We start from the raw sequence: 18,157 nt of genomic DNA, 5'->3' as shown, positions 1-18,157 counted from the left end.
CCACTTAGATCCTGCAGCAATGAGTCCCACAGGTTGCTTGTGCAGCATGTGTGTAGACGTGCATTCTCTGCACCTACTATTATTGACTGGACAGTACCTCTTCAATCTCCTCTCATAGAAAATCCATCACCGTGCCTTCCTTTCCCGAGGGCAGGAACATAAGCTGAACCCCCAGGGCCGCCTCTGTTCACAGCAACGGGCTCTTTCTATTCATACCCCTGCAACTATCACCAACACCTGCCTTCTCATTAAAGTTTGCAGTCATGGAGAGTGCCCATTAATAGCTCAATCACAGAATAAAATCGTCACTTAAAACCATTTAGCTTTGGGTGGAATTAGCATGACAATGCTTCCTCTGACAAGGGGCAACAGGGAGGCTGTCTGCCCTTGTCTGCCCTTGCAGGGGGGTCCTGAATTACGATCCCAGTGGGAACGCTGCCACACACCCAGACAAGGGGGTTGAAACGAAGCAGTCACCAGTAGCCTTGTAAAAATTAAATGTTATGGGCTTCCTGAATTGGAGCACACTATAAAACACAGAGAAGGGAAGAGGATTCGGTGTGTTATTTAACTGGGAGGATTTTACTGCTTGAGCTTTAATAGCTCCCTTCTGCAGAGGAAGGTGCACGGGGCCGTGCGCGAGGAGCCGGCTGATACAACGGGAGGCTGCATTTCACAGCTTTTCTTCTGGCGCTTCCTTCGGGTTCGCGCTTCCATGCACAATCCCTCAACGATAATGAGGGGACCTTGCACGACATAAATTATTTATTAAAGGAGAAAATTAATGGGCTCTTGTCATTGCAAACGTGATTTTTCTTCTACAGACAAAGCGCCCCTCCCTGCGTGGCCAGCAACATGCAAGATGCTTCAACACAAACCCTTTTTAAAAAGAAGATAATCTGTTCTCAACTGACTCAGAGGGGTTTTTTTTGGACAACTCACTGTGACTCAAGCCTTGTCCACACCTCAAACAGCTTTTGGCAATTGAGTTACAGCTTTGGTGATATGCTGGGAAGCCCTGTAGCATAAATACAGCTCCCCAGCAAAGCTCTGGTGCGGTTGGAGCTGAAATTGCTTCTCCAAATGGGGAAACTTTTTTTTTTTTTTTTTTTTGCTAGCATGACTGTCTCTACACTGCAGTTGTGGTAGGGGGGTCCCAAACTCCTAACTGATGAAGCAATGCCCATAAAACTTTCCAGTGCAGATAAGGCCTCAGCCTGAGAAAGTCAGCGGCCCACTTCCACTTCTGCATCTTCTTACCTTAGCAAAACACCTGCCTCTTGCCCTTGGTGGGGCCAGATGGGCTGAAAATCAGAATCAGAGCTTCATTTTAGTGATGTTCCTTCAGTGCTGTTGTAAGAATTCAGAAGAAAGGAGAGGATGTGCAGGGCGTATTTATAAATCTCAACCCAGAACAGTTTTGCAGGTCAGAGTCAGCGGGACAGGCCAGCCATATGCTGCATTTGCCGCTTGTTCTCAAAGCCAGAATCACATGCCATTTCCCCTCTCAGACACCATGTTTCATGAGAAGTCAGCATCCACCCTCACACACCACTCGCTTTAGTGAGACGCTGAGTGCCAGCATTACCTTTGCTCGCTGGTCAAACCAAATCAGATGGGAATATGCACCTCAAAGACCGTGTAAAAGACGTGGCCTTCAGAAGTCAAATCGCTAAAGGCAAGCAGATGATTTCTGCTCTGCAGAAGAGTGTTTGTACAGGTGCCAACACAACACAGGCCAAATTCATGCAGAGGAACTCAACTCAAGTCAATGATATTACATGCTGGATGACTCTGGGGCCTCTGCAACTCGACTGAAATGGTAAATGTGCTCTCTCTCTACTAGCTAAATGCTACTTTCTTCAACTGGATGCTAGTCAGGACCAGGAACACATTACTCAAAGCTCAGGGAAGATCCGCGCTTTAACCTTTATGCAGAACATTCTTGGGCAAACTCTTTAAACTAATGAAACATTAAATCATGCGCTGCAGGATATATTCTAGATTAGGCATCACCTCCTGAAGTCGAGCTGACATGTAACTAAGGGTAAAATTGGGGCTTTTGTATTAAAATCCATTAGAGATACATGACCCCCCCAGCAAGAAAACTAGCTCTTTGTGTATGATACAAAGCAAGCACATCAGCATGGCATGGGAGCAGCCCCAGCCACAAATAAAGGGGTGCTGCCTCGAAGGATCCCACGCCAGGATCCACACCATGTTGTTCAGCTTCACCTCGTCGGCCATCTGACAGCAGGACCTAGAGACATGATCTGAAATTAGGGAAAGGGTACATAAAAAACCCTTCTCCATTAGATTTATCGCGTCATATGCTGCGAGTCTCTTTTCATAAAGCATCACCTAGCAGTAAAATGAGAAACACCACAACACAGTTCCCCCTTCTACAACTCTCGGGTGGGAAAGCTGGCTACTTGTTTTACAACCCAAAGGATCCCAAGCTAAACATTCAGCTCCTCTCTCTTCTGGGATGAGATCCTGCATAACGAGACCAGTATGTTTTACACTCCAGTTTTAAGATGGTCTCTCCAGCTATGAAGTGCTACTGAGCACCAACTAGAGATCATCTCCCTGTATACCTGCAGACTCAGGCTTTCACTTGCCCTGGGTACCACACTTCATGTGCTCCGCTCCTTCTCCACCCCTAGAGTCCTTGAGTGTTTCCTCTAATGTGCACTGCCCACATCAGACAGGGGCACGGTGAAGTGACTGGCCACCCCAGGCCTGAATTCTGGGGCTGTATTCAGGGCTCTCCCAAACACCCTACTACAGGGCTTTCATCTCAGATTTGGAAAACTGGCCCTAAATTGGAGCCAGGAAATCTCCTGATCAGAATCTGTTTGCAAACCATGCAACTGCGCTGCCCCTGAAACTGGCTGGCTGCTCTCAATGTCACCGCCTTGCTGGCCACCAAAAACCAGACAAAAGCTTGTCGACGTTTCCTCTTCTGACGGCTGTTGGCAGAGTGCCAGGGACTCGGTTCCCCAAAAGCTGGCTGCTTTATCCATACATCACCCCCAGCATATCCCTCTGATCCTGGGACCCTGCAACTCACACCACTCTCACCGTTTTCCCTGGGCTGCATGTTTCCCTCCACACTGTTTTCCATCGTTCTGCTCCATATCCCCTCCCTGTTCTGGCTTACCCCCGTGCCAAGGGCTATTAATACTCTTGAGATCCCTACTTCTCCTTCCACCCAGTCCATGCTGTTTTCTACCACCACTCTCACTCTCTCCCTTAAAAAATGCACTTTTCAGAGCCCAGATTACACATCTCGTGTGCTGCAAGCGACATCGCTGTTTCCAACAGGGCGGTGCGGCAGCGGGGGACAGTAAGAGACTCCTTGACCTGCATCGCTCCCATTGTTTCCTGTGAATCGAGCTTTTCTGGCTTTCTGATTTGTATCAAAATCAACAGGGTGGTTCTCCAATGCTCCACGACATGCTGGCGCTGATCGGTTTGCAGAGACGTGCCGCCAATCTGGCTGTTAGAACTTGCTTCACCCTGCCTGCTAGGTGATGCTCTGAACCAGATGAGCTGAAAGAAGCATCATGGGGAGGGAAAAGCCCCACCACCTCTGAACACCCTGCTTCCTGAAGCAGCCCAATTTGTTTTGGCTGCCTCCCCTGGCCCCAGCCTGTTGCATGCTATGATCATGGAGCAGGGACCCTCAGCTTCGGTGGCTGAAGCGTACAGCTCAGTTGTGTGTTGCTTGCCTGTTTCAGGGGTACAGATTGTAGCCATGCCGCTCTAAGGACACAGGCAGACCAGGTTCTTTGGGTAAATGTGATCTCTCTTCTTAGACCAACTCAAATAGCTGGAAAAATTCTTTGCAAACTTTTGGGTACAAATACCATTTGTCAGGTGGAGGAAGCATGAGCCTGATGAAGGGAGTTTGTAATCAAAAGCTTGCAAAGAAGAATTTTTCCAGCTATTTGTGTTGGTCTAATAAAAGATATCAGATTTACCCAAAGAGCCTTGCTTGCCCCCTCCATCGCATTTATGTGGCTGCATTACCCGTATCACGTTATCCTAAAGCACCACCTAGTGGCTCTGTGGATTACACAGTTGAGATCAGATTTCCATAGAACACGCATCTAATAAATCGGCAGTTACATTAAAATTACTTTATTACTAAAATAACTTTACATTTAGTAAAGATATCGACTAACCTGCAGAGACCATGCTTCGGGTCCTCCTAGAGAAGGAAGTGCATAGTTAGGTTAGTGAAGGGAAGCAGCTAAGCAACTAAAGTTTTTCCCAGCAACTGTTGAGCAGACAGACATTTTCCGCATCGTTCTTGTCCAAGTTCTTTCATTCCTTTTAGTTCAGGCTGCACTTGAAAATTGGGATCCCTGCACAATTCGGCAGCTACATGACATCTTTAGAGAACAGGCTTAAAGAAATCCCACATGCATAGTTTCCAATAAAACTGAGCCAGGAACAATCTTTTGGCTACAGTTACGTTTTCATTTCCTAATTGAAAATCTTTCGGACAGAAGACGCCATCGGGACGTTCAGGGTCATTCAAGGACACTCCACTGCCCCGCTGCGAAGACTCGGTTCTCTTCTCACTTACTCGCGTGTGCCGTGGTGGTCAGTCCTCCAAAGCTAATAGCATTTTAACAGTATAAGTCTGAAGAGGTGATCGGGTCCAGCAGATCTCCAGCCTGTGCTGCTGCTCCCACTTGCACACAAAAATGAGGAGACAGCCTGATAAATACATGTGGGTCTCTCCATACCCTGTACTCTGTGAACTTGTGAAACAGATATTATAAAACACATTCAGCTCCCTATACACATTGCAACAAATTTACCAGCCTCTTCCGTATTTATATCGGCTGCAAGGTTCGTGTAAAAAACTAATACCAGCTGGTTGCCTCTGTGCATTTGTATTCACTCAAAAAACAACTCGAATCCACCGTTTTGTTGGAGATGTTGAACGCAACACTTCGTTCTTGGGCTCTTGCCCTTTAGATTAACAAGGTTAAAACACACATTCCCCCAGTGAAGCATACAACTTTGTCAGACTGAAGATCGTAGTAAAAACTAGACCTTGATACAGTATTAAACTAAATTTTACATATAAAAATAATTGTACAGAGGGATATTTGCAGCAGAATACAGTCTTTAAACATCCAAAAGAATATACAAAACTATTTAAAAGTAGGCTGCTGTACTTTACTGCATAGTCTGCTTAAATACATCCAAGACAGGGGAGAAAAAAGACAGCTTGTTGGCATAACTGTGGAGTTGAGGGAAGAAATCACAGAAACACTTGTTTAAAAAAAAAAAAAAAGATGACAAAAACCTAAAACCTGAAAACTGTAACAAAAAAAAAAAACCCAAAAAACCCTTGTTTAAAAAAAAAAAAAAAGATGACAAAAACCTAAAACCTGAAAACTGTAACAAAAAAAAAACAACCCAAAAAACACACCAACAAAATGAAAATGTACTAAAATTTAATTATTCATAAAAGCTGTAATTTAATCTGTGACATTAAAACACAAGAAGCAATATTAGAGTTGGTTTAGTATATTATATATTTTTGCTTTGAAAGCCATAGAAATCAGTTATCCCAGTTTTTTTTCCTATAAAAGACCCATTTTTCCAAAGCATTATGCACAAACATTTTAATTAGAATATTATGGCAGAATGAAAATTATGATATTCCATAACTTTTAAATATAAAATGAAGTCAAATGACTCAAAAAGTTATTTGCTGCAGTGAGTTCAAAGGGAAATTTCATATCATATATATCTATATAGTTTATAGATATAAAGTATAATGGTTGAACATTTTTAGTGCTTGATGGGGAAGAATTATGATAAAAAGATCAATATGAAATTGTAATTATAGTAGCAATATCTAACATCTGAAATGCATCCATGCTCTTTTGTATAATCATACACTAGAGTCAATTATATTTATCTTCACATCTGTTAACTGCTATTGCAAGGAGAAATACTATTGTCTTAATTTTCCAAGAGATATACACAGAGCAATTTCTTTTTCCAGGGACCTTGTGCAAACCATGATAGGATCTAAATTCTTCACATAATATATAAAAACAAGAGAAGCCTCTTCAGATATGTCGTTAATTTATGTCATTTTTTTTGAAGTCTGGAATGCTGGCACTTTCCAATTGGGCAACAGTTCTTCATTCCTGCAATCTAGAATATGTAAAAAAAAAAAAAAAAAAAAAAAATGGAGAAAAGGGGGAGGGGAGGGGAAAGAGTTAAAACTTAAAAAAAAGTACTGCAGAGATGAAAGATGTTAAATAAAAGGTTTGAATATTTTTCCTTATTATTAGCCATAAAAAGGGAGAGCAGAACAAGCACAGTGCTTTGCCAAAGAAGGGCTATTTCACTTCACTGCACTGATTTACATGTATATTTATATATATCCAGCTCAAACTTATGCTGGAAATCCATAACACAGCACCACAGCAGCTTGGCGCATATGTTGCATATACAACGACCACATCCTGCTAAAAAACATCCTTTGTGTGTAATGTGTTAAGTTACCTCCTGGTGGCTTAGGCTGCAACAAGCCAATTATTTAAACCACAATAAGAGGAAACTTAGGGCGGAAGCACAATGGAAAATCTGATACTCTGAGCACCTCCATCAGACTGAGGGGCAATGTTAGTACACTAACTAGTAGCGAATAAAATACCTTGCCAGCAAAACTATATGTGCACTTTCTCACCAGTAAGTGGCAATATTATCTGCATGTGGCGTGCAGATACTCAGCCTCTGCTAAAGCAGCAAGTGCAACACATCTGTTATGCTACTAAACATATCAGCTCCATCTTATCGTTGCATTTGTTCCAGTGAAAATAAGCTGGCTGAAGTGAGGCTGCTGTTACGCCCTGGCAGCCAAAAATCTAAGCTGGACAGATATGTTGACAGACCAGGAGATGGCACCCCAGCTAAACGTCAGCAAGAAACCCGAGTTCAAGCAGGCCCGAGGTGCAGGAGGAAGGCAAAGGGGCGGGAAATGCTCTTCCTTTCTTTTTTTAAGCCTTCTTCCCCAACAGAGCCTAGCGCACGTGAACCTCACATGAAAATAACTGGCCAAAACATCTCAAAGCCCCACAATAAGAGAAGCCAACAGGTCAGTCAGGAGGCTGCTCTCAGACCAAGTAGCTTGGGACCTGTATCAAAAACAGATGCTTTGACACTGTTTGACACTGCAGCAAGGCAGAGGAGAAAGCAAGGCTGCCTTCGAAATCTTTTTGGCCCCAAGCCGCATGGCTGTCGAGGGACAAACAGCAGAGGCACCTCTCCTCCTGGAAAGCCCTACCCTTCCACTGGCAGGACTGCAAAATGTGCATCATTTCACAGATCACAAAAAAGCAAGATCCACTAACTGCGAGGCTGTTTGGGACTGACAGGGCCAAAGGAGTGTATGTTGATGTGAGCAGGGGACACGGGCAAGGTGATATCCTCTATCCAAAACCTGAAGCTTGAGGAAGCGCTTCTAAGAGTGCTTTACAGCAGCTCTCAGCTCCCTGACTGCCATGCCAAGGTACACAGGAAGGATATTTATAGTGCATATCCAGCCTCGGGATTTTTTTGGTGGGCTGCTTTTCATTTCTTTGCCAATGAAACCCATGTCCTGCCCACACCGATTTGCAATTGTCCTCACATCTTGTAGCAGCTGCAGCAACACTAGGGGCATGGCAGGCCCCGGGATTTCAGAGTAAAAGAGGGGCCAAAGCAAGGGCTCTGGGTTTTCGGCAGTCAGGTGCTCACCTCTTACCTGGCTCAGAGCTGCTGCGTAGTGGGGATCTAAAGCAGCAGACATGTTTTCTTTTTAGGCTTCTTCTTTTCCACTGGTGTTTTTCTGTTTATCTGTCTGACCAGGTCATAAAAGATCTGAAAGAGAAGAGGGCATTTAGCACACCGCAAGGCAAAGGCATGACACCTGCAATACGCATGGGTCAAACCCAGCTGCTTGGCAAGCTGGCACCTCTCTCTGGTGGCTCCAAACATCTGCTTCCAGAATCAAACCTTGCAAGCACTTAAACACATTATGGAGCAGCACGTGGAGTGAGCTCAGGACAGTTTGCATGCACCAAAGGTAGCTTAGTTCACCTCTGCCTGTCTCAGGCAAGGACAAGCCCCCCATGTCCATGTCATAGCAGTGAAGAGCTGCTATTATTTAAAGCAGGATGCAAATGGCAAGCTGATTGAATTGGTTCAGCTCAGTACAGGGGCATCCTGACTATAATCCCTTTGTTTTGGACCTGAAGGTAGCAAAAGCCCCTGCATTGGCCTGACGCCCCTGAGAATCACTTTGGCATTTGCCTCTCAGGCTAATCTAGTTTGGCTTCAGGGCAGCTTTATTCCAGACACCCCTGCCGAAGTAGGCCCAGCACAGTGAGACACTTAGCCCTCAATATATGATGCTTGTCTTTAAAGTAGTCTCTGTTGGTCTGTCCTTCAGGAGGGCCACGTTCTACGCTGCAATTCTGCTGCACTCATTGGGACAACTGGAGATGCACCACATTGCCTCCTGTACTGCAAACCCTCTGAAGACCGCAGGCTTGACTGACACAAGTAGCAAAACACAGCAACATATCTGCCCAGAGCCCACACTCATCCAGGAGATGCCACTTTTGGTGTCTAAAGCTGCACAGGTTTCTCTCTTGAATGCCTTTGCTGCAACTGCCTTTTCCTGCCGGGAGACTTGGATTATTCATGGCAAAACGAGCTTTGTGGGGACGCTGCCGCCTACGTCACGCTATCAAAGAGTTCCGCATCCCCTTGGAAAAACCCACCCAGCTCATTGTGTGCGTCTTCCCTTCCCCGGTGTGGCTGATGGCTCACAAATTCCTGCCGATCCCAAGGAGCTTTAAGGAAAAAAAAAAATAGCTGTGTATATAAACAGCAACATCTGGAAATCGGATACTGTCCTGATGTTATCTCCTCTAAAACACTGAAACAAAGTGAAAATGGTTTGAATGTGACCATAGAGGCAGCACCGTGTTCAAGTTTTAAAATAAAATAGTTTGAAGGTCTTTTAAGTTTCTCTCGCTCCCTCCCTACTGGGCTTGTTCCACAGCTTGACACCGTCAGCTTCAGGCAAAGACAGCAGCTTGTGCTCCACTAAGGTCAAGCCACCAGCTTTTTCCTAGCAGCTAGACATGGTTCGGCATTTAAAGAATACGGGCCAGATAGGAAAACAGGAAGTTGCTGCAGGGAAAAGAGCAGCAACCTGAAAGGTGTTTTCTCTGCTGGTGAGCAGTATTTAGTTTTTACTAACCAGGAGCTAGGTGTCTTTTGTAAGTGATTCTGGATATCCACTGCCAGAATTTCTGAAAGTGGAGAGCATGCAACCCTTACAGCATCCAGGTAAGCAGGCAAAAATGTAAGCAACTCCCAAATCACTAATCGCTTGGCCAAATCTTTAGTATGAGCTGTGTAAGGGTGAAAATTTAACAAAGGGGCTGCACAGACAGTCACCATACAAGAGTGAGACTCTCTAAAAACTGTAAGTCAGAGAAATGTGATAAGAAAGAAACTGCTACTAAGTGCAGCAGCTGCTGTTCCAAGAACAACACTAAAAGTTTACAGTATCTGTGATAGGTTTTATAAGTTTCGTTTTTAGATAATGAAAAGTCCAACAATAGCCAGAAAAATCAAGGATCCAACGTTTCCTCTGTTTAAGGATTTCTTAAAACAAGCAAACAACACAACAGGCTGCTTTAGAAATGTGGTGTTCCTCTGCTTTGATTTCCCTGGCTTTTTTTTTGTCTATTGTAACCAGATTACAGGGAAAAAAAAAGCATCGTGTTCAGTGCTGTCCTGTCAGAGACAGATACGAGGACAGGCACCAAGCAAACGGGCATAATGGAAGTTTTTAAAAGCATCCTGGTAGCTACAGGCCAAGGAAATCCTAAAGTACTCTAGTAGCGGCCCATATGCAAATGCATATGGCAGTGACACAATCTTCGCTAACCAGAGGCCCAGAAACTTGGCTGGGCTGCAGTGAGAAAACTCAGCATGCAAACTGGTTCATAATTAATAAAAAAGGCCAAAAATTATGATTGTAGTAATTAAATGAATGCCCACAATACTCATGTTCCCTGTATGACCATGCAGCACAGGGCCTGGAAATATGAATCACTCATTAGGGCTGATTCTATTGCAACTCGTGAGTGACTGAGACAAGCAGTCACAAGACAATTAAACATATCCATTGGCTACTAGTGAATCTCTGCCTGCCTGCACAGTTCCTGGGGTTTCCTGAGGTGTTTATGGCTAAAGAGCATTTTGCTTTCAACGTGTAGTCTGTGAAGATCTTATGCATTTTCCATAAAACGCATGATTTACTGAGTGCTCTGCACAGGACAAGGGAACGCGCTGTGAAACGTACACTCTGGTTTCACCAATTTTCACCTCATCGCCCACGCTGTGCACGTGTGAATTATAGGACGCTGGATGACACGGACCTGTGGGCTGACCCAGCGTGGCATTTCTTAAGTTCTTGTATCCTAGTAAAGATCACACCATGCCGAGGCCCGGAAGCTTCACTCCAATCTGAGTTTTCATACAGGTTTAAAATTAACATGGAGTTTCCTTTCCAGACTGAGTACACTTCGCTAAGCTACCTGGACTGAGGCAGACTCTGGTAGATATTTTATCTTGGCTGAACTTAAGGACCACTGGAGCTGGTGCAGCTTAGAGGACCCTTCCCTTTCTAGTTTGACAGCTTCAGTGCTGGCACTTCGCACAAGCTGCCAATTCACTTCTGGGCCCAGTCCAAGATCCTGTTGCTTTGCCTTATCTTCCAAGTCCCTAAAGGGGCTCAGCTATCTCTTGGCACCTCTGGTAGTCAGAGTTTTCTGTGAGGCTATGGGATTTAGTCGTGCTGGAGGCTGGGCAAAACCAGAGGGTCCAAAGCTGCTTATCTGAGAAGGCAGGGCTAGGCACACCTATTTGCAAAGGGATTTCTCAATTTAACTTGTCAAAAGCCTACCTGGACAACACACCCCTGCTGGGACTTGGCCACAGGCAAACAGTGGCTTAAGGGAGGAAAAACCTCTTGCTTTTAGAGGAATGGAGGTGTCAGCTGTGTAGGGCACCCAGATGCTGCAGTACCTGAGAAAGCAAATGACTGAGCCCATATGCTAAATATTACTAGTGATGGGGAAAGAGAAGACGTAACCATTCAGAAGACTGCTATCTTAACAAACAACATCTCTTTAGGAAAAAAAAAACCAAACTTGATTCCAATTGAAATTTCCTCAGTAGAGAGGGCTTCCTGGAGGTCTTCTGCTGTCTATACTTTGCCCGATAAGCTAAGCACTCTGCATCAGGCACTTAGCCCACGAAGGCTCACTACCTTGCTAGTTAAGGGATGGAGCAGAGGAGACTTCTTTGCAAACAGCAGTTTCAGGACCTGAAGGGACTGGCAGTGTGTCTTACACCTTTGCAGCCTGGGGCTCCAAAACGCACCAGAAATCTAGTGGACGAAGAGGTATCAAATCGTCTTCCTACCACATTAAACTGGTACTTACACTGGCCTGGAAAAGGCCACGCATACACGGACAGAAACAATCCATTACTGCCTGGCAGCGGACCAGCGGGTAGTTACCTCGTTAACGTTGATTTTAGATTTTGCAGACGATTCTAGAAAGGCACAGTTACACCACTGTCTTGCTAAGTTTTGACCCTGTTCTTTGCCGACTACACGTTCATCTTCCAGGTCACATTTATTGCCAACCAGAATCATTGGAACCTGGGGAGATGACAAAAAAAAAAGTGAGCGTGAGAAATATATAAACCAACAGTTTAAACTCTCTGCCCACCTCCCAAGTGTTCTTCTCCCCTCTTTCTTTGTTTAACAGAAAACAGGCTCAAGTAAAATAAAAAAAGGATATACATACATACAAATGAACTTATGCATGAATGTACACAAATACATGCATACCCATGCCTGCGTGTATACGTACATATGTAAAACCCATACACACAGAGCTGCAACTGAACTAACACAGTAGGTTATATTTTGAGGTCGCAAAAAAGAGAGAGGAGAAAAAAATGAAAAAAACCATGCGTGCACGCCCAAAGCTCAATGATAATTATTTGTGGTGCGGATGACAAACAGCGACGTTTCCATTTGAGGAGGTTAAATTAGGCTACTTGTATTTTCTGGGGTCTACACTTAAAACTCCACAAGTCAAAAAAAATTACTCCGTGGCCTTTCAACGCCTTGGTGCGAGGTCAGCCAGCCTGCCAACTGAGCCTATTTGAGACAGCAGTGTGTGCAGCATGTCGTGAGGCACACGTGGGATGTCAACCCTCCTGACCCGCTCTGTCCTGTGTAGCTGCTGTCAAACCATAGGAAATAAATGCGCCACCCTTTGGAAAGCCCTGCTCTGGATATACGGGATGGGAGGAAGTAGTTTTAGCCACCTAGAAGGATCACGCTGCCATGGGAGCTGCCTGTCCACACTGGAAAGGCAGGACTGCGTCGTCTCACAAGCATGTGGCCTCACATATACAAGACAGAACGAATTCGGCATGGGCAGACGCAAGCAATCGCCGACTGGCATTTTCTACGTTGAAGTAAATGAATTGTCACTACTCGTCACGTAACAGAGGCACCAGGGTCTTGATTAGCAGGACCGCTCAACATGCTGCTTATTCCTGTAATTGCAACGCTGCCAATAGATCATTTTGTATTAACGTCAAAAACTGTGCTTACTGTGCTGAGCCTTATAGGAAGCCTGCAGCGGCCAAGCGCAGGCTCACTGCTCTGCTAGAGAGGGTCAGTGAATGGAGACTGCTGCCCACATAGGAGATGCAGGCAAATCATCTGTTAAATAGCCTACTGAAGGATTAACCACTCCTCCTCATAAAGCTGCCCGCTGTCCAAGGTGCACATACGGAGCTACCTTAGGAGGGACTTAGTGCCTACAGGAAATCTGGCCTTCTGCTACATTACATAAGGAGAGATAGGAAAAACACAGTACCCTCAGTAAAGTGGCATTGGTTACTTTAATTACTTGCAAATAAATCAGGAATATCAGGCTGAGAAGACCAGTCTTTAAGCATATCCAAATAACTGGAAAATTTCTCCTTCAATCAAGCCAGGAGAAACGATGGCAGAAACAAAGAGGTCTCCAATAGAAAGAGAGACTAAACTGGCCACAATTTTTATATTTGTAAGCTCTCTGGGCCTGGGCAATATTTATCTCCTATACTGTACTGAGCCAAGCAAGCTGTCAGCATGCAATAAGGTATAACATTTTTCAACTCAAGTAATAGCACTATAAACTCTAAGGAGTATAAGCATCGAGCCACTCCAGGAAGTAACTGACTGTGTTATTAAAAAAAAAAAAATACCCAAACCTCTCAGGATTATAAATTCAGCCAGGAACGTCTCTTTCATTAAAAGCTTTCTAATCAACATCTTTGAGATGGAAACAACATAAGGTATTCCCTGGGGTTTTTCCTGTTTCTCCTCAACATTAAGGTCTTCAGCAGGCCAGGAGCTCCCCAGAAGAGGCGACCTTGAAAGTGGCAGGGAGAAAGCCCCAAGACGCTGGCCTGACTTTTTATTTAAAATGTGTAAAAATGCTAAAAGAAAGTGATGCTCACTATGACACGATGTACCTCTGTTCTACATCTCCTATAAGATTCCTTCTACATCTTCATGAAAAGCTGCAGCAGAACGTACTTCAGATCTGGCTGTTACCTATTCAGTCAAAATCCTCAAAGAACCAGAGATTTCTTCCCTTTACTCTGAGCTGAGCTGAGATTTGTGCGCGACATGCAAAATTTAAAAGCAGGCTTTAAAGAATTGTGCGCAATACAAGCCTTAACAGTATTAATACTTAAAGCCTGCTTTTAAATTTTGCGTACCACATGCCTTCCCAACGCATGAAACATCTCTGGTTCCCTGAGCATTTTGAAGTGAACAGGTAAGAGCTACCTCTGTGGTGTTTTCCTTCCACAAAGCACGCACTACTGGTTTCCCTTGAGCTATGTAAAAGCAGAGACAAAGTTATTCAACTGCTTACAGTGAGTATGTACACCGTTCCTTTTCCTGGGGTATTTACATTTTTTGCACACAAAACCTGCATTTTCCAGATGGAAAATAAAGTTACTGTCCACTTCCTGAAACCAGTCGGACAACACAGGAACATCTGCCAACTATTTTAACTCTGCATTTTGCACTAAATTGGTCTCAAAGCCAAAGTTCACTACATTTGAGACTCATTTTCATTTGAAGCACAAAACAATACAGATTCAACTTTTTTGCGAACAAAGTTTTGCTTTCTGCACCAAAAACCTGCAAGTCAAAGACAAGAGACAAAACCTCCATTTCAGATCAAAGCCTTGCACCCTACACAATGTAGGTACATATTCAAAATGGCATGAGCGTCATCTTTAATGTTGTGTTTCCAAAAGGAACGTTACTTTTCGCCCCCAGACACGGAAACATGAATTTCAACCAAGCAACTAAGATGAATAAATCAATTTTACTGGGTTTTTGTTGTAGCCATGTTGGTCTAAGGACAGAGGCAGGCAAGGTCCTTTGAGTAGATGTGATATCTTTTATTAGACCAACCGTGTAGTTGGGAGAAAGTTCCAGCCACTCAGTTGGTCTAATAATAAAAGATATCGTATCTACTCAAAGGCCCTTGCCTGCCTAAATCAATTTTAGGTACTCAGACCAATATTAAAGCAATGATTTCCACTGTTAGGTTAACTCAACCAGAATACAGATGCCACTGCTAGCGGTGTAGCTACTTGAACAGCTCAGTACTTTGACCTAAATGCTAATAAAAGCATCATGTTACCAGGGTTTTATGCAAGCATAATCCCCACCTAAATGAAGATTAGTTTTACTTAAATAAAAGTTTAGCCAGTTAAACCAAAGAGGGTATCAGAGCCATTTGAAAACAAGGTAGCCAAAGATAAGGAACAATGACATTTTAAAGGCAGGAACAAAAGTTGAGACTCCCTCAATTTGTTCAGCACCAAGGGACCGTTTATCCTTCTCCAGCACAGCTTACTATGTTGTTCAAGCTGCTCTTTTCTAAAAGGCTATTTACATACAATGCCTAATCGTGACCCAGGCTCTACTTACTGATCCTTAGCACTGCACTAACTGGATAGAGTGTAAGATGATAAGGAAACATGAATGACAGGCTACCTCTAGTGTCCCAGGTCTCTGACAAGAGACTGATACAAACTGAAGGCAATCAGCTTCAAAGAGAGCAGCTACTTTTAAACCGTCAGTGGGAGTATGCAAACTTTTTCACACCCCTCTGGGCAGCTCTTTCAATAGGTTACTAACACTGTTAGTCCTAAGATTTTAAATTTCAACTTCTTCCCATCTAACATTCAACAAATGAAAAAGTCACATAAATCTGAATATTTCAGCCCAGCTGCTCCACAACCCACCTGCAACTTCAGCCACAAGTTTTAAGAAATATACAGTGAAAAAAATCCACCATGGAATGGAAATGGTTCAGTGGAAAGGTAGCAAAGCTTTGAAACAAACACTTAAGAGGGTTCAGAGACATGGCCTTTACATTGTGGCAAATCATTTATTTCTATTACATGAAAACCCGAACAAGGCATCACACTCAATGCAGGTTGTGTCCTAAAACTATGATTTTATTAAAAACTGCTACGAAGCCGAATAAGAATGGCAATCTATCACTAGCCAAGACTTTCAAAAGAATAAGCTGCTTGCAAACACAGGAATAGACTTGATAACCCCTTGTAAGAAACCCCTTCCAAACCTACCATATATTCCTAAAGAAAATTCTTTAATACACACAACTGCTAGATTTCCTGGGCATTGCAAGCGTTTTTGCAAACGGTGATTTTTGCAACTGCATAGTGCAGTCAACAAATACACTGCCCCACATGTCAAACTTCAGGCATTATAAGCACCCTATGAAGTGTGCCCCTGCCACATGTAGGCACATTCAGGAAGAACAAGGACATTCTGAGTTTGAAACCAGAATTTCCATCCCTGGGTGCCTACAATTAGGTCACCCATTGGCAAACACGTGAGAGTGGCAGGCTTTTTTGGGACCGCTGAACACCCAACATCACTGTAGTCAAAAAGAACTACCAGCCCTACATCTCTTTTAAATCAGGAGGCATATCTAGGTACTCAGACCTAGACTAGCAGCCTCTATTTCCACAAGGGAATACCTAAAATTCAGGCCTGAAGTAATTTTCTTCTACCCTGGAAGTACTGCCATGTACATGCCAGTACATACAAAACCTAACAGCAGTGGACCATTTAAAAGAGTACAGTGTACATGAAACAGCCCAAGACAAACTAAGGTATTCCACCTTGGCAACAAACATTACAAGATCAACCATGAGGATATATATTCCATATTTTGTAAAAAGGAGCGAGGGAAAACTGTCAGCCAAGCTGTAACAACATGCTGTGCCAATGACAATAGTTTTATAAATTTCAAAAACTCAGAAACGCAGGAAACTGTCACTGTTTGAGAAGGAAGAACAGTGGAAGCTGTAGAAATAGGAGCAACTGAACTTCAAAAAGGCTGAAGCAGCGTTTATGAAAAGCCCTGTGGACTGAAATGCTCTATTCACACCGCAGACAAGAGAACAAGGATTTGCCTTGGAACAGACACTGAGATACAAAGGGTTTCACAGCTGTGGGATACACACTGGCCAGGAATTAGAAGCAGTTGTGCATTTGATAGCCAATGTAAAAGTAAATTCTTGGTGGGCAGGTACCTCCAGCAAACACCAGCCTGCCTCAAGCCCTTCTGAGTAGTCTCAGTCCCACAGACCAAAAGCCCAGGGTATCTGAACCATCAGACCTCAGAGGGCAATTGCAGTAGTAACTATACTTAACACAGTATTATGTACGAATTTCCACCTTATAAAGTTAGAGAAAAATACAGTAAAAATGAGCTTAATTTTTAATAGGAATTTTACTTTCAATATAATCATCTCTCAAGGGAAGTAAATGAGGATGTTTGAAACGGACACCATTAAAAACCAAACAGACAGATTTTCCAGAAAGTATGTAACAGTTCCCACCGTTCTCAGGAAAGAGCTATGAACTATAAAGCCCACTGCTAGGGAAGTGTCCTTCAGCCAGCAACTTAGTTCAAAAACAGATGACTGGTTATTTAGTTACAGAAAAAATTTCTGACAAAGCAAGAGCATTTTACTTACATCTTCAGTGTCCTTAACCCGTAAAATCTGTTCCCTCAGGTCCTGTAAGTCATTAAATGTGGACTGTGCGGTAATAGAATATACTAGTGCAAACCCTTGACCATTCTTCATATAGAGATCCCTCATGGCTGTAAATTGCTCCTGTAATCAAACATTTTAAAAAGGTAATTAGCTATTTAATGCAGCTAATGAGCATTTAGAAAGGAATACTTTTATTGTAACAAGATAAGATTGTAGCAGCTAATCTAAATGCACATTTCTACCCCTTGCAGAAATCCAAATGAAGCATAAGAATTTAATAAAAACATGAGTTCAACTCTCTCATTTCTGTTGTTTGCCTTAGGAGGAAGGGGAAGGTAGAAGTGTTCGGGGAATAGGAAATAAAACACAAAATGCAACAGAATGATCTAGGAGATAAACTGCAGTGATAAATATGGACTAACATATACCCTAAACCACAAAAAGAAGAATTAAGAACTAATTGCCATACTTGCAGTGAACTTTTAAATATAGTTTCATAGTTTCTAGGGTCGGAAGGGACCTGAGCAGATCATCTAGTCCGACCCCCTGCCATGGCAGGAAAGAGTACTAGGGTCAAATGACCCCAGCAAGGTGTTCATCTAACCTCCTCTTAAAAACCCCCAAGGTAGGAGCCTGCACCACTTCTCTTGGAAGTTGGTTCCAGACCCTAGCCGCCCTGACCGTGAAGTCGCGCCTCCTGACGTCTAACCTAAACCTACCCTCTGCCAGCTTGTGACCGTTATTCCTGGTCACTCCTGGTGGTGCTCGGGGGAACAGGGACTCCCCCAATGCCTGCTGATCCCCCCTGACTAGTTTATAACAGGCCACAAGATCCCCCTCAGCCTTCTCTTTTGGAGGCTGAACAGGTTCAGGTCCCGTAGCCTCTCCTCATAGGGCCTGCTCTGCTGTCCCCTGATCA

The 18,157-nt window shown here is 43.7% G+C and overlaps 1 protein-coding gene across 6 annotated transcripts in view; it reads right to left on the bottom strand.

The window, feature by feature from the left end:
• Window positions 1-5,463: 5,463 nt before the first annotated feature.
• The window catches only part of RAP1A (RAP1A, member of RAS oncogene family), a 71,623-nt gene continuing 58,929 nt past the window's right edge, over window positions 5,464-18,157 (bottom strand). For 4 of the 6 annotated variants that reach the window (XM_019514070.1, XM_019514067.1, XM_019514072.1 and 1 more), the window contains 4 exons: window positions 17,218-17,358; window positions 11,627-11,770; window positions 7,790-7,902; window positions 5,464-6,194 (listed from right to left, as the gene is read on the bottom strand). In XM_019514070.1, coding sequence (XP_019369615.1) covers window positions 7,816-7,902; window positions 11,627-11,770; window positions 17,218-17,358 — 372 coding nt within the window. In that variant the 3' untranslated portion in view covers window positions 5,464-6,194; window positions 7,790-7,815. Of the gene's footprint in view, window positions 6,195-7,779; window positions 7,903-11,626; window positions 11,771-17,217; window positions 17,359-18,157 lie in introns of all 6 variants that reach the window. The other 2 variants (XM_019514068.1, XM_019514069.1) reach the window with 2 other exon arrangements.

Source organism: Gavialis gangeticus, unplaced genomic scaffold, assembly GCF_001723915.1.
Source record: "Gavialis gangeticus isolate Ggan-Ray unplaced genomic scaffold, GavGan_comp1, whole genome shotgun sequence".
NCBI lineage: Eukaryota > Metazoa > Chordata > Crocodylia > Gavialidae > Gavialis > Gavialis gangeticus.
The sequence above is the reverse complement of the archived record's forward strand: the minus strand, read 5'-3'. Positions and strand labels throughout refer to the sequence as shown.